Genomic DNA, 16,498 nt, shown 5'->3' on the forward strand with positions numbered 1-16,498 from the left:
TTTCCTTAAGAAATATTATTTGTCATTTAGTCTTTTTCTATGAAAATATGTTATTTTGTATGATATAATTCTTATAATATGTCTTTGTTACTCACAGGCACGATACTAGTTTTTATATTAAGCATGTTGATGTCCTAATTTGCCAACGACTGTGATAAAATTTCAGATTGAATAACACCTCTTCATTCTAATAATCTGTCTTTTTTTCATTTTATGCATATTTTTTTGTTATGTGATAAAATTCTAATATTTTGTTATGTGTAGAAGTGTAAATTTATTTGGACACGTAGTTTCTACATATCTTAATTTCTCTATTTTTTTTCATAATTTTTTCTAAATTGTTCTATTTTTTTTTATTAGTAGTCGTAACAAAATCGAACAAAAGATACTCTGTCACGCGTGCATCTGAATCATATACAAATTACTCAAAAAAATATAGGGTAAATTTCGCTGTAGGTCACTAAACTTTGTTATTTGTCACGAATTGGTCACTCAAGTTTGATTTGTCACTTTTGAGTCACTCAACTTTATTATTTGTCACAATTAAGTCTCTCTATACTTTTCCATCCAAAATTTTAACGGAATATTCTTATTCCGTCCAAAAAATTAACGAAATATACTAATTTCATCCAAAATATTAACGGAATGAGCATATTTCATCCAAATACTAACGGAATTAGCATATTCCGTTAAAATTTTGGATGAAAAAATATAGAGGGACTTGATTATGACAAATAACAAAGTTGAGTGACTCAAAAGGAACAAATCAAACTTGAGTGACCAATTCGTAACAAATAACAAAGTTTAGTGACCTGCAGCGAAATTTACCCAAAAAATATATATAACACCTAATGTAAAAAAATACTTCTTTGTGATAACATTTAGTCGGAAATGAACAAGCCCCATTGATTAATTAACAAATTGATAATCAACCATACAAATTGCGGAGTGAAGCACGTTTACAGGGCAAGAAGACAGAGTCAAGGGGTTGGCATGTATTTTCTCAGCGAATAGATATGGTTGCATGTTGTTAGCTAAGAACTTGGTCTATGCATAAAACTCTATAAACCTCACCTTAATCTTTGTAATTAGAACAGTCCGATCGAATCTTGCCTTAAATTTAAGGGTGGAGGAGGCGTCAAGTGCCTGCTGACGTCTCGTGCGCAAGGATAATCTGTAGAATAATTATATAAAATAGAACTATGCAAAGAAATTTGGCCGTCGATCAGAGTACAGACCTTCATACGCATCCAACGGCCAAATAGCACCTTGCTGATAATATTGATACAAAAACAAGGTCGCATAACAGTTAACTGAAATTTTCTCTAATTATAAAATCGATAAAAAGAAATAACACTGATCGAGTTTACTACATTACTACCAAGTCTCATAAAAGCATGAAAAAAACCAAAAACTAAAACAAGCCTACAAAAAACCCTATATCCTAAACATACTTGCCCCTATATTTTGGCTTTGATTCACGATCAAACTTACTTATCCCATCGTTACTTTCAAAAACTGCCGAGTGCAAATTTCCTTCTTCCATCCACTTTGCATGGTTCTCCTTGAACTCTCTGTGCCTCTCTTTTGCCACCTCTTCCACCTCTTTTGTATAAACTCCAACCTTAACCATGGTTAATAAGTGCCGACCATATCTAGAACTAAGTATCTGCTCACATGAATAAACTAATTTGAAACAAGGATGTTCTGGGTATTTGATACTATTCATCACACCATCTTCTCTTGAAACAGGATAGAAAAATACCAAACGACCACCCATAACTAGCATTTTTGCAGATAAATCCAGCAAGTCATGCACACATTCGGCTAGACTGTATGGTGCAGTAGAGGGTATGTGGTCAACTCGTTTCTCATCAGGGACTGTATACGGGCCAACAGTGCCTTTCAGTAGTTTTCGGCCACCAGATTTACGTCCCCCAGCACGTACCCCATAAGGCGGATCACAAATAATTGCATCAAACATCTAGTGGAAAAATTATGTCAGTTATTTTATAGAAGTTTAAAAGAAAAGAAAAAAAATACTTCACTACTTTAACAAAATTAGTTGAATGAGAAGCATAATTAAGCTTTTAATTTATTTTGTACCTCTTTCAGGCCAGGACGCCAAGGAGGCAGGTTATTATCTGCTCTGAGCAAACCTATTGGCTCTGGTAAGTTGTACTGCACAAAATAAATGAAGTACATTAAAAGAAGTTAAATAGTCTCAAAAAGTCTCTATAGAAGTAAGCAATTTCTCAGAAAACCTGCATGGTTAATTTGTATGAAATTAAACTCTTATAACCTATGTTGCATGGATACGGGTACGGGTATCGTATCACATATGATATGAACACGGCGATACGGCAATTTTTAAAAATCAAAGATACGATACGTCTATTATATACATATATTATTTTGAGTGAGTCTATGATACTATGCATATCACGGGTTGTTACCGTGCTACAGCTCTATATTCGAGTTTTCAAATCCTAACGGTCGATCCGAACCGTTCATCTTGTTCTCCATATTAATATGTGTTTGGAGACCAAATTTTACATTTTTTTGAAAACTTTTTATTATTTTTTTAGATATTTAGAAAATCACTTGATCTGAAAATTCTGGACCATCCAAAAACATTGATTTTCAATAAATCTAAAAAAATAGTAAAAAAATTTCAAAAAATGTAAAATTTGGTCTCCAAACACATTAATATGGAGAACAAGATGAACGGTTCAGATCGACCGTTAGAATTTGAAAACTCGAATATAGAGCCGTAGCACGGTAACAAATCGTAATATGCATAGTACCATAGACTCACTCTATTATTTTTTATTAATTTATATATTGCATTTAAATAATCATAAAAAGGTGAATATATTACAAAAGTCTAATTTATTGAATCAGCTATAAAACTTTAAAGGATATCTAGAAATAGGTTATATATAATAGTTAGCGGCTTTTATCACAAACAAAACTCATGTGCAGTGGTTATAGGTTTTGCTCTCTGACTGGGACTTCCCCAGTTCAAATCACACGCATTGCATAAAAACTACTTATTTAGCTGGTGTATACGCGGTTCACCAGTTCACGGGTGTGGGAGCGCGGTTCACGTGTCTGATAGGTACGATCCGACCGTATCCGACCGTATCCATACGAATCCACACGTGTCCATCCGTATCCGTGAGTTTCAACAGAGTATCGGCGACCGTATCGGCTGAACAAGGATACGCCAGCTGGCGTATCGAATACGTATCAATGCCATATCTGGCGCGTATCGGTATCCAATACGTGCCCGATACGGGTACGGGACCCATTTGGAAGTATCGGAGTAGCTTATAACAGTACCAGTCAAAACTGGAGTATTCCTTGAAAGAACAGAGACAAAATAGTGCATGTAGTTTTACAGATAAAGAATCTGAAATGAACAATCAATACCTGCTCAAAATTAGTCCACACGTTACAATTGGGTCCCCGTCCATCTTGTACCACTCTTATGTCAATATCTGCACCCTGCTAGCTTCCTGTCAGTAGCATACTAGCTAGGAAATTGCACAGATTCAATTGGTTTGATGTGGTGCAAATTAATTCCAATTTCTGACCTATCATTTAGTCCGACATGCTTGTCACAAAGAAAAAATAAACAAAAAATGATAAATACTTACCATTGTCATTGCTCCAAAGTGAGCAGCAGCAACCAGAATAGACCCAGTTCCAACAAACGGGTCGTATACCAGCTTACCGGGTCCAGCAAGCCCCTGATTTGCCATGAGAAATGCAATCTCTGCATCCATGGCTGTGGGGCCAATATACTTCCTGCTTTTCAGCTGGTATGTAGGTAGGAGACTTCTATTAGCTGCACCAACCTCCCGGCCGAAAAAAATTGTTTTTTGTAGGACAGGTGGGAGCCCGTTATTTGACCCATAATCATCTGTTTCCATTAGCCAGAATTTGTGATCTGGCTGTTTCAAATTAACCCGACCCTGTATAGAAAACATGTTTTTGTTCAGAATGAAAAGTCTTCACTAATTAGAAATAAATGCTACTTGATCAAGTACAGTGCCAGGTAGCCAACCCTTCCTATCATAACAAGTACCAGTGTAGTACCATTAGAGATTATTCAATATGACATTTATTTCACTCTTCTTTGGTACAGTTGGTCAACTTGAGTATCTTTTCCTCTGTCTTTGCATTATTGTGAAATAAAATGACAGCGTAAAGCTCCATTTCCTATTGAAGAAATATTATGTAGTACAATAATACATGCATTGGGCTTTCCATTAACCTAAGAAAAAGAATATGAATGGCAAGCAAGATATATGACTATTTTTTTTTAACTAACTTTACCACATTTGAATAAACAGTAAAACTGAGTACAATACTTGCTTAAACCAGGTAGATAGTTTAATTTCATATAACTTTACTACAACTATCAATATCAAGTAACCAATAACTGTTATGAAGCAAATCTTAATTGAAACCTTGAAAGGAATATAACTAAGCCCGTGAATTCTTTCATTTTGCTCCTGAGAGCTGATCACTTTGCCGAAGCTATCCACAATGATTTTAAAAGTGTTATCTTCGGTCAGATACGGTAGCTTTCTATCTTCAGGATATTCCTTTATTGCTTGCTCTAATTCTTCATAATCTGTGCCCTGACCCCATAGTTCATATATTCCCTTTACCAGTAAACCTGAATTAAATGAAGCAACTTATATTAGATCTATTTATAAGATTCACACTATACTACAAGTGGATGTTAGCATATGCACGAGTGAAAACTCTGCGTAAAAATAACCTTTTTATTATTATCTGCATCAGACACTATAAGTGATGAAATAAATTACATCTAAGCATTAATTGGCTGACACAGAACGTAACTTTAAGTTCATTTATGCACAAAAGTGCCTATTCTGAAAAAAAATATATTAAAAACAACTTTCCAGAGATATTGACGATAAACAGAAAATAGAAAGGAGAAAAGAATCTGAGAGGGAGAAATTACTTCGACTGGCAATCTTGCGAGCGATATCTTCTGAGGGAAGAGAGACGAAATGGAAGGGGGAATCCATGTGGTGTTTCTCTGGAAGCATCCATTCCACAAGAGGAGAACTCCCACCATTGGCTTCTTCTCTGCCAAAGAGCTCCGCGAGGGATTCGACCTCTGGCCTCCTGTAGTCCAGCAATCTATGAAAAAACACGCATAAATACCACATGGTAGTCTCTCTCTCTCTCTCGCTCGCTCTCGCCCAGTATCGATCAGTGTTTGTCACTAGAGGAAAGGCGGGAGGCTGCGAGAAAGAGGAGAGGGAAGACAGGCCGGAAAGGAAGGCGGATTCGAGTAGAAAACCCAAAACCCTGATTTATGACTAATTAATTCTTGTCTGGACTAGGTTTTTGTGAGCCTATGGGACAGACGATGAGACGAACCCCATGGAAATTCGAACGCATGAGGCCAGATATTAAAGGGTCAGGATTATTTATAATGAATTTGTTTGATAATTTTGGTAATATTTTAAAATTTGATAAATAAAATGTAACCTATACTTCATATATAATATATAAATAATAAATGATAATTTTTATGTAAATGTTATTATTTTTACAACGGTTTGTATTTATCATGATTTAATAAAACAATAAATGATGTTAGAATTGTGTGAAAATTTACAGACACAGTGGTATATCACAGTTGTGTTTTAAAATTACTATCTGCAAGTGTGTTTTTCAATTCACAGAATTTGAAAACTGCAAGTACCTCCACGGATGAAGGTATTTGGATGGCTATTGATAAGGAATAAATTACAGAACCGAATCCTCTGCATCCTGAGGGAATGAATTTTCTACTCCCAGAGTCACTGCGTGTGAGTCCGAGATGGACCCCGAGTTCAAAAATTAAAAGTGACCGGCCCCACACGCAGTGACTGAGGGGGCAAGAAATTCCTACATCCAGGGAGCAGAGGATTCAGAGTCATAAATTACTATCAGTCAACAATCTCAAAAAGAAAGGATTTCAAATAGTCAGCATATACATCTTATGTAAGGCAAATTAAGAAACAACAAAATATTTGTTCAAGCACTGTCCCTTTTCAAAAGCTTTATATGACGAGATGACAACGATGGATGCTACCTGAAGGAATGGCAATGGTGAATACAAGTATGTCAAAAATCAAGGTTTTAACAAAGGCAAGAGTGTCAGTACGACAGAAGCCGGTCATATTAATGACACATTTTATCCTATGGCTCAAGAGATATGCTCGAACATTTGCAGAAAGAAGTAAAGTCATTGAAGAACTCAAGAGCGAAGTACTTTAGTAGATACATTTTTTTGGCACATGCAACAACAACTTACTATAAATAAACATTTCATTTTTATTTTCTTCTTTACTGCTTTTCTTTTCTTTTACAAGGTTTTGTAACATTTCATTTTTATTTTTTGTATTAAAATATTAGAAATGTTGAATATATTTCTTTAAAAATAGATGGAATACAATATAATTTGATTTATTAGAAAAACTGCAACAAATAACCCGAATCAATATTTTTCAGGCCGGATTTTTCGCGGCCGTAAGAAAAATTAATATATTTCTTTATGTGCTATTGAAAAAAAATAAAAATGCTTAGATTTTGAGTTATTGATCCCGGTTCAAAAGTCACTTCTAGGTAATCCAGAAAATATTGTGATCCATCGAGTACATTTAATTAATAAAATGTTGTATCTATTTTGAGAATTCTTTTTGAAAAACAATCATTAAATAAATTAAAGTTTTTGTTTTTTTCAAAAATAGATACAACTTTTTATTAATTAAATGTACTAGATGGATCACAATATTTTCTGGATTACCTAGAAGTGACTTTTGAACCGGGATCAATAACTCAAAATCTAAGCATTTTTTTTTTTCCAATAGCACATAAAGAAATATATTAATTTTTCTTACAGCCGCGAAAAATTCGGCCTGAAAAATATTAATCCGGGTTATTTGTTGCAGTCTTTCTAATAAATCAAATTATATTGTATTCCATCTATTTTCAAAGAAATATATTCAATATTTCTAATATTTTAATACAAAAAATTTCTGTTTTCTAAAAAAAAAAAAACAAAATGCACAAATCCGATTAACCAATAACCGGACTCAAATCAAATTTCCGGTTAATGGTTAACCAGACTATTTCAACGGGTCCGGGAAATGGAGGACCGGAAATTTGATTTGAGTCCGGTTACTGGTTAACCGGTTTGGGTAGTTTTGCAATTTCAATAGCTAGTTGGTTATTTTTTAAAATTTTATTTATTTTTTGGATATATATAAAAAAATCGGTAAATGTCATCTCTAAAAAAAAATTGAGTCCGGAAGTATATGTTTGATGAAATAGTATTCAGGTAAATGGTTTATATACAGAATATGTAACTTCTAGACCTTTTTCGGTTTGTACCAGTGTTTTAAATAGCGCGCTATAGCGGCGCTATAGCGTTTTCCGACTAAAAAAGCTATGGCGCTATGCCCAAATAGCGCCGCTATAGCGCGCTATTCCGCACTATAGCGCTGCTATTTGAGCATAGCGCGATTTTTTTAACCCGTACGCTATTTCGCGAAAAAAACGCTATTTAAACCATTGGTTTGTACTAATGAATTGAAAACAAAACAAAAATATATGTTTGAAATGACGTACAAAATAAAGCACATAGAAATATATTTAAATATACATTTCCAGTCTTTGTCATTAAACAAGGAGATTCATGCTTCCTTCCAACTGGATTTTAGATTATTCTTGAATCTATTTATTCTATATAACATACTTCTTAGCTAACCAAAAGAAAGTCATATATATATGTTGACTTTCATTTTTCTTTTCTTTTTCTTTTATCAAGGAAAATAACTAAATTTGTTTTGGGTGCACCATTCCATTAAGTGACAAATTCATCATACGATGCGACCAATTCGCGCGTGCAAGTGTTTTCTCAAGTAAAACAAACTAAAAATACCGATATAGGGCATTTTTGTTTTTGTTTTCTCCTAATTCCTCGGCGAGTAACATGAGCTTTAATATTTAAAAATAATCATACGTTTTTCTTTGGTGATCAATTCTATATTCGTGCAATTCGAAATTCTAACAATTTCAACTTTGTTTGACATTGCAGATAAAAATCAGCATCCACATTTATTATCCATGTCATTAATTTTAATTTCATATATATCTAGCATTTGATCCCCAATGGATGAATAGATGTTGTGTTTGTATTTAATTTTGTAGTTATACGATATGATTTGTTTGTTTGATATTTTTCTCTTTGACAATCATAAGAAAGAAAATCTTCTTTGGCTTATACTTCTAAGCTATAAATTTAATTCAAATAGTCAAAATGTGTTCATAATTAATAACAGATCTAGAACATAATTCTTTCATTTTGCATTGATTTTTTTGTTTGCTTTTTATTAGAGCATCTCCATCGGCTTGCAATTACGCTTGCAAAGGACGACGTGACATTTCAAATTCGCAAGACACCGATGGAGACAAGATTTCAGAAACGCACTTTCAGAATTTGCAAGCTTGCAAAGCTCTTGCAAATCGCTGAAAATAACAAATTGCGCGCTCAACGGAAATATTCTTGCTGCTCTTCCCCTGCCCGTTCCCATTTCATCCTCCATGGGCTATTCCGTTGTCTCTCATTTTCGCCAATGGTGACCGCTGTTCTTCCCCTCACCGTTCGCTTAGCTCGAGAGCGCCTCTCATGGAAGCCATGGCCACGACTCAGCTCTTTTCCCCTCTCCTGGTATCCCGTGATTTCTCCAATAGAACCCTACTGGCCACGACTCAGCTCTTTTCCCCTCTCCCGGTATTCCTTCTTTAGTCTTTTCCACCTAACAAACCCCATTAGGGTTTTTCTTGTGCTCAAGTAGCTTGCTGGCACACGGATCTCGAGGCTGATCAGAGGGCGAAGGGGGAAGGCTATCGCCGGCCTAGCTTTGGGGTCGATCGAGCCATCCGAGACCAATTTGGAGCAAATCCCGGTAAGACAAAGGAAACCTCCATTTTTTGTGTCTTTGCTCTCTTTCGCGCTGTTGTCATGTGCGGGCTGAGTCCTCCTTTTAATTTGTGTTGTAAATTGCTTGATTCTGGGGGCTAGTTGTGAGATGTGATTATTTGATTTTTCTTTCTTGTCGTGTATGGCTAAACAAGAACAGTAAGATAGAGGAATGAGTGAATTTTGTATTTTTATTTCATATCTCAAACTGGTTTGTACACGGTTAATTACCTATAGCCAAAACTTATAGAGTCAAGTATTTGTAAATCGTAAACTGAATTATGTTACAAGTTTGTTATGCTTAGTTTTCATGATTTTGCTTCAAGTCATGCATTATCTGGATTTATTCCTGGCGAATGTTGTGGGGCTAATTTTCTTTGTTGTGGTGATTAATATACTTTGGTTCGGTTTAATCGGTTGATAAGTTTAGTTCAGTCGGTTCAGTTCTATGTTTAAAAACCGAATAAAATTTTGATTTGCCTATTTTATTTCGGTAGTGGTAGGTCTGAAATTCTGATTGGATGGTCTGGATTTGAGGATCCCGCTATCCCAAATCTCTCTTCCGATCATAAATCGCATCAAAAGAATCAGTAAAAAGATCAAATCAGTGAGTCGCAAGCATACTAGAAGGAAGAATCGGCGTAACTCGGAGGTCTCTAGCTTGAAAATATATAGCTGGTAAAAGCAGTTACCAATCTCTATTTTCCTTCGATTACGGGGGGCATCCTATTTAATTGAAGTTCAACATTTTATCTGTTACTTCCTTTTTGTTAGCTTTCCTCTTAATTTGTTCAAACTTGGGTAAAATTGGTAGTTTACACATAATGTTTTGATTGGGTTTCTGTTTTACCTTCATCATATAATTTTATGGTTGGTAGCTCGGTTGGGCATTGTTATTCCAATTTTGTGGTTTTAGTTGAACAAGCCAATTGGAAATACTGAGCATGAAAAGCATTACTAGGGTTTTTTCTGATAATGAAAGAAAATTGTCTTTTTTATTATCAGATTATTGTTTCAAGGGATCTTATTTTTTATTTATTCCCAAACCAATTTGGTTTCAGTAAAATAGTATTTTAGCTGACAACAACTGGATTATGGTTCTCTAGCTTGACTTGTACACACATATAGGAAATGAGTACATGACCAGTACCTAGGAGGGAGAGCCCGTGGGGCCTACCAGAGGGAGAAACAAGAGAGCCTAAGGCCCATCGTTGCAACGACCGAGTCGAAGATGTTATTCAGGTTTTGTTTTTCTTCTATTTTTCTTCTCTTCTTCCTTGTGGAATATTGCAGTCATTCTCTATATGGTATTAGTATTTGGCTGGTACTAGTTGTCAAACAATGATGACATGACCAAATTTTGTTTCAACCGTACTAATTGTCTGATTTGGTGTGGACTGGTACTTGTTTGTTCTGGAGAAAATTTTGGTCAGTACAATAGTATGTGGCCAAAAAATGGTGCTATATATTGCAGTACACTTTTTGTTAGGACTGGTACTAGCAAAATTGCAATTATTTGATGTAGCTACTATGTTGCAATCTTTCTGTGGTTGCTATTGAATCCTGAGAGATAAAAAAGAAGTTTGATACTCTGGTGCTCTTAGTATTGTTTTTCTGGATGGAGTGGTAAGCTAAACAAACTGTACATGTGCACACGCTCAAAAGAATATGTTTTGTTTTGATATCAGTTATTACTGGTACAGGGGTGCTTATAGGTTGCATATGTTGCTTTAACAAATAATATTTTCAAATGGTATATAAGAATCCCTGTATTGAAATAATTTCTCTTTTGGTTTTTCAGGCATGCTTTGAAGGAAACCCATTCAAGACTGTACCGAGTCCTTTCAAGCTTTTCTATAGATGCATGCGATCTCAACCTGGGTAGAGTTCTATTAAATTCTTTTGAAATGTTTCGAGCAAGCTAGTATAAAATTAAGCTTAGCAAAGTTGAGCTTATCCTGATAGGTTCCTCTTGTAATAATTTCTGATCTCTTGATCTTATATATAGAACAAACTTAAAAATTAAAAACTTGGGATGAATCTGGCCTGGCTCAGGATTGTGGTGATTAAAATCAACAGTTCGAATTTGTTGTTTGACATTAATCTGATGGTTCTTGACCCTAATGGTGAACTTAAGCTCACACTAGCGTAATGTTTCTACAATTATTAGAAGGACAGATTAGCAATTAAGCTGTTAGAATTGCCCAAAATGTGAACGTGCTAATCTGGTTTTGGTATGTACCACTAATCAGGACTTGGGTTGTCCAATAAAATTGTTCATTCAAACTAAATTAATTTTAGCTTTAGAAAGTAGAATATGCATTTGCTCAATCACATGGCATTATTTGGGATTGTTCAAAGGAGATAATGGGATCTCAGGCCTAATGCCTACCTGCCTGATATGTACTGTTGAGGGCTGATATGATAAATCCTTGAGTGTAAATCTTAACTAAAACAACTGCTTGACATTTTTAGGGAAGAACCGACAGAACCATTCTACTATTTGCAGTTGGATCCACCAAGGAGAGAGACTGAGGTTAAACTTGAATAGAAAACCCCAATAAATTGGTGGAAATAAAAATAAAATGTTGAGATTCTGAATCAAGTTTTCTTGACTAGAAATTGGTTCTTTTCTTTTGTTTGTTGGTAATGAATAATTAGAGAGACTTTCTTGTCTAAATTTTTGTAGTCTACTTTTTGCATCAACTTCAATGAATAAGTATCTGGAATAGAGTATGCAACTATGCAAAATGACTGGCGTCTTTTTTTGGCGAGCATCGGTTACTTTTTTATTTGTGTATTGCTAAAATTATTGTCAAAGTAACTAAACTTTTTCCAGCATTGAAACACCTCGTAGAAAGGAAGGAACCGGCAAATTTTGGATTTAGTCATTAATGTTGGTTTTGGAGGTGTTCAGTTCTGGTCAAAGAAAGAAAAGGAAGGGAATCGATTTCGCGGAGAAATGAAGGAAAGGAAGGGGTCCGTTCTGGTGAAAGGAACGTTCGGTCAAATTTCATTAATAAATTCGTTGATTTGGAGCGAAAAAAATTGGATTTGCAATTGCAGGGTTGTGGCAGTTATGCAATTAAGAACTGAAATTGATTTCAATAACTGTTTTGCAATTGCAAATTCTTGCGCTAATGGAGATGCTCTTATTTCTTAATTAGACTGAAATCTTTTTTAGTCCAGACCCACTGTTTTCAAATAGGAAAAATTTTCTGGTGTACCGATCAAAACATTCAAAATAGCCAATTTCCTCATCAAAATTTTGAAATTGTTTATTTCCCCATTCTAAATTGAAATCCTTTCTTATTTCCCCATATATTCATTAAATTTGAAAATTTAAACTAAATTTATAATTTTATTTTATTTTGAAGTATAAATGTCTACTTTACCCTCTTCTAAAAGCAACATCTCATTTCTCCCTCTTCACTCCATCTTTTAGGCAATCGCTCTCAGCACTTCGTTCGAAATTCTCAGCTCTGAACTATCGCCCAAACTCTCTCGATCTCAGATCGAAACAATAGTTCAAACTTTTATCTATCATATCTAATTTTTAAACCTAGTGCGTCTCTGACTCTTTACCTCCGATGATTAATGTTGCAATGGTTCCAGTGTTGACTGTGTTTTGTTAGATTAAATTGAACTCATTTGAGAAAAGCTTCGATACTATTAAAGACTAAAACTTCAAAATTGCTTAATTTGAGGGTTAGTTACTTGTATTTACCATTTACGGTTGTACCTGTACCAGGAAGGTGTGGTAACATAAAGCCACAATTACAATCATATATAACATCATTGGAATTTTCTGAAACATATTGCGCTTGTTTATTTTTATTTATCGAAATTTCCATAGGCTTGTATTTAAACCCGTATATTACAAAGTAAGCTGTTGCTAAAGTTGGTAGCTATCATGACATCAACTGAGAGAAACACCATCTATTCCCTCGTACTGTGAACTAACCTAACAGTAGTACCTTGCTATAATACACAAAAATACCAGTATAGTGGTTCTGATACTGGATGAGATAATACAAACATCAATTGCTGGTAAAGATTGCGCTTGTTATTCAGTCATATGGTACCAATCAGTATCTATTGACTGGTTAATCCTCAGGAGATAGAGAAAGAAACCGGAGAAGGAGAGGTGAGGAGAGGGAGAAAAAAAAAAGCTCCAAAACATTTGAAGCTCTCTCTATTTTTCTCCATAAAAGATGGGGTGGAGAGGGAGAAATGAGATGTTGCTTTTAGAAGAGAGTAAGATGGACATTTAGACTTCAAAATAAAATAAAATTATAAATTTAGCTTAAATTTTCAAATTTAATCAACACATGTAGAAATAAGAAAGGATTTCAATTTATAATGGGGAAATAAGCAATTTCAAATTTTTGATGGGAAAATTGGCTATTTTGAATGTTTTGATGGGTGCACCAGAAATTTTCTCTTTCAAATAAGGTCTTCACCCACTGTTTTTTATTTTATTTTTTACTTTTTATTTATTTTATTTTTAACAAAAAAAAAACCATGGGTATAGTGTTACTACTAACGGTCTTTAATCTATGGATGATTGATCGTACAATCACCAACTCCACGACTAACGGTAGCGAAACCGTCTTAGTCGGACGGATGGAGGTCGCAAATTAGATTATGTTCCTTAACGTAATTGTTATTTGAAAGGAAGCGTCTAATTGTCCACAGACTTCTATCCACCATTTGTCCATAGATTTGATTTGCGCGAATACTGTAAAATTACTTCTACATGCTGCATAATTATACAACGGGTAAGGCTAAGGTGCTATGGGTTGCATAGAGATCTATGGTGCTACGGCTCAATATTCGAGTTTTCAAAATTCAAACGGTCGATCCGAACCGTTCATCTTATTCTCCATATTAATATGTGTTTGGAGACCAAATTTTACATTTTTTGAAAAAAAATTACTATTTTTTTAGATAGGTAGAAAATCACTTGATCTAAAAAATTATGCACCATTCAGATATTTGATTTTCTACCTATCTAAAAAAATAGTAAAAAATTTCAAAAAAATGTAAAATTTGGTCTTCAGACACATATTAATATGGAGAACAAGATGAACGGTTCGGATCGACCGTTTGAAAACTCGAATATTAAGCCGTAGCACCGTAGGTCTCTATGCAACCCATAGCACCTTAGCCTTACCCTTATACAATATATCACATAAAATATATTAGTTAATCACAAACATCCAGCAACTATTTAAAGTAGTCCCATGATAGTTAGAAACAGTTGGCAACTTCACAACATGACAAAAAAATGTACTTTCAAACTGTATTTTCTGAAATTGCAGTTATAGGAAGTTATTGGCAGTTAGTGTTAGTTATTAGCAGTTATTTTGAGAAAAAAAGTGAGAAAAATGCAAAATTAAATTTTTCGATTAATTTTTTTTTCTCGATTTAATGAACACACAAATAAATTATCAAAATAATGAATACTGTAAAATTGACCACTTTAATATAAAAATAAAATGTACAAACTATAAAATTACAGACATGCAAAATTCATAGATGAAAACAATAAAATATAATGTTGAAAAGTATCAATTTTCAATATTGCAAAAATATAAAGTTAAACTATAAAAACAAAACGTAAAAACTATAAATTTCCAACAATGTAAATTTAGCAAATAAAATTTAAAAAGTATCAATTTTTAATATTGTAAAATTGTCAACTTAAACTGTGAAAACAAAGCATACAAACTATAAAATTTTAATAATGTAAAATAAGCAAATGAAAACGATAAAACAAAATGTACAAAGTACAAAATTTCAATACTATAAAACTGTCAACTTAAAATATAAAAACAAAACGTACAAACTATAAAATTTCAATATTGTAAAATTAGCAGATGAAAACGATAAAATAAAATGTAAAAAATATAAAATTTCAATACTGTAAAACTGTCAACTTAAACTATGAAAACAAAACGTACAAATTACAAAATACCAATATTGTAAACCTGGTAGATGTAAACTATAGACCAATTGAATGTATACAACATCCAAAACATCAAAAATAAAAACTATAACACTTTAATACTGTAAAATGATATATATTAACTACAAAGATAACAATTGCAAACTATAATACATCATTGTTTAACAAAAAATAACAATTCAAAAGCATCTATTCAACACAATCATAATATTCAGTACACAAACATATCTGTCAAATCGCAAATGATGTTTGCCACTGCTCTTTAATCCAAATTGCAAATGATGAAGATCATAGATGATTCGTCATGTTCTTCTTTCAAAGATGAAATATACTGTAAAACAAAATATCGAATCTTGTAAGTTCTTAAATCAAAAAATTCAAATAGATGACATTACGAAAATGATTTATGTAATTTTGAATTCAAATATCGAATTCAAAATAATAAAATTCAAATCAGACATTGAAATAATGTGAGATTCGATATTACTCACACGACGGAGTTGAGCACGAGACCTCAGTGGAGAGAGAGACTGTCACGGCCGTCACTGGGCTTAAGCTGATCTACGCGGAGGAGCAGAAGAGATGAATACTATAAAACGACAAGATGAATATTGTAAAGCCACAATATGAATACTGTAAAACAACAAGGTCAATATTGTAAAACAACAAAATGAACAGTCAATCCATCAAAAATTAGAAAACCAGACCATATCAATAGCTGACATATTAGATCAAATTAGATATGTCTCAAAGTATTACCAGATCGGATCAAGATAAGCCAAAAACAACGAATTGGTAGCGATATAGCTTGTCGTATCAACACCGTTAATGAAACTTTTTTATAATGAGCATGCAAACCTCATTATAAATTTCCTTCAAAATTTGCAAACAAAATTTATGTAAACGATTGCATTAATCGACAGAATTACTAGATTTTGTAAGGTATGCATAAAATATTAATTGAAGCAGGCTCGTGGCCTAATTGAATTAAGCAATTCCCTTCGCTTGTGTGTTTAAATCAGAACCCGTGCTGAATTGAAGCATATCCCAATTCTGTCTCACAAGAGAAATAATAAGAGTGAAAATGAAGAACAGATCTAACGCTTTACCATTCATCAAATCAGCCTCTCATTCTTATTTTTAAAAGGAACTCCGGGATAGAAATTGATTCAACGAGGACTCCAAGGTAGAGATTGAATAAGTTGAAGTGATCTCTTGCTCTATTATTGAGGATTAAATCGATCAATATCAGAAGCCGTGTCACAAAGCGAGGCGGAGCTGCTCCCACGAGTACCGCTCGGTGCCTCTTGTGGCGACGGAGGCAATCAGGAGGAAGGTGTGGTGGTGCCGCCTTTGTTGTAGCAAGAGGAGTTTGAGCTCGAATCTGACAAAAAATGTTTCGTTTTGGTGAAGAGAGAAGATGGATATCGTTTTTTTTGTTTTGCATTTTAGTTTTTGTGAAGAGAGATATCGAAAAGTTTGAGAGGTGAGAGAGAACGTGAAAATTT

At 33.9% G+C, this 16,498-nt stretch overlaps 2 protein-coding genes across 2 annotated transcripts; one reads left to right on the forward strand and one right to left on the reverse strand.

The window, feature by feature from the left end:
* Positions 1 to 1,283: 1,283 nt before the first annotated feature.
* TRM11 (tRNA modification 11 protein) lies at positions 1,284 to 5,425 on the reverse strand. The gene is made up of 6 exons (XM_078316340.1): positions 5,003 to 5,425; positions 4,479 to 4,690; positions 3,663 to 3,980; positions 3,436 to 3,510; positions 2,107 to 2,181; positions 1,284 to 1,984 (listed from the first exon to the last, which is right to left on the reverse strand). The coding sequence occupies exons 1-6, from the start codon at positions 5,211 to 5,213 to the stop codon at positions 1,445 to 1,447; spliced, it is 1,431 nt and encodes a 476-aa protein (XP_078172466.1). The 5' UTR covers positions 5,214 to 5,425; the 3' UTR covers positions 1,284 to 1,444.
* A 3,309-nt stretch (positions 5,426 to 8,734) lies between these two features.
* LOC144566624 (uncharacterized) lies at positions 8,735 to 11,854 on the forward strand. The gene is made up of 5 exons (XM_078316669.1): positions 8,735 to 8,767; positions 8,873 to 9,005; positions 10,167 to 10,261; positions 10,821 to 10,900; positions 11,495 to 11,854. Exons 1-5 carry the CDS (start codon positions 8,735 to 8,737, stop codon positions 11,568 to 11,570), a joined length of 417 nt encoding a protein of 138 aa, XP_078172795.1. The 3' UTR covers positions 11,571 to 11,854.
* Positions 11,855 to 16,498: the final 4,644 nt, after the last annotated feature.

This window comes from Carex rostrata, chromosome 15 (assembly GCF_964058835.1).
Source record: "Carex rostrata chromosome 15, lpCarRost1.2, whole genome shotgun sequence".
Lineage (NCBI taxonomy): Eukaryota > Viridiplantae > Streptophyta > Magnoliopsida > Poales > Cyperaceae > Carex > Carex rostrata.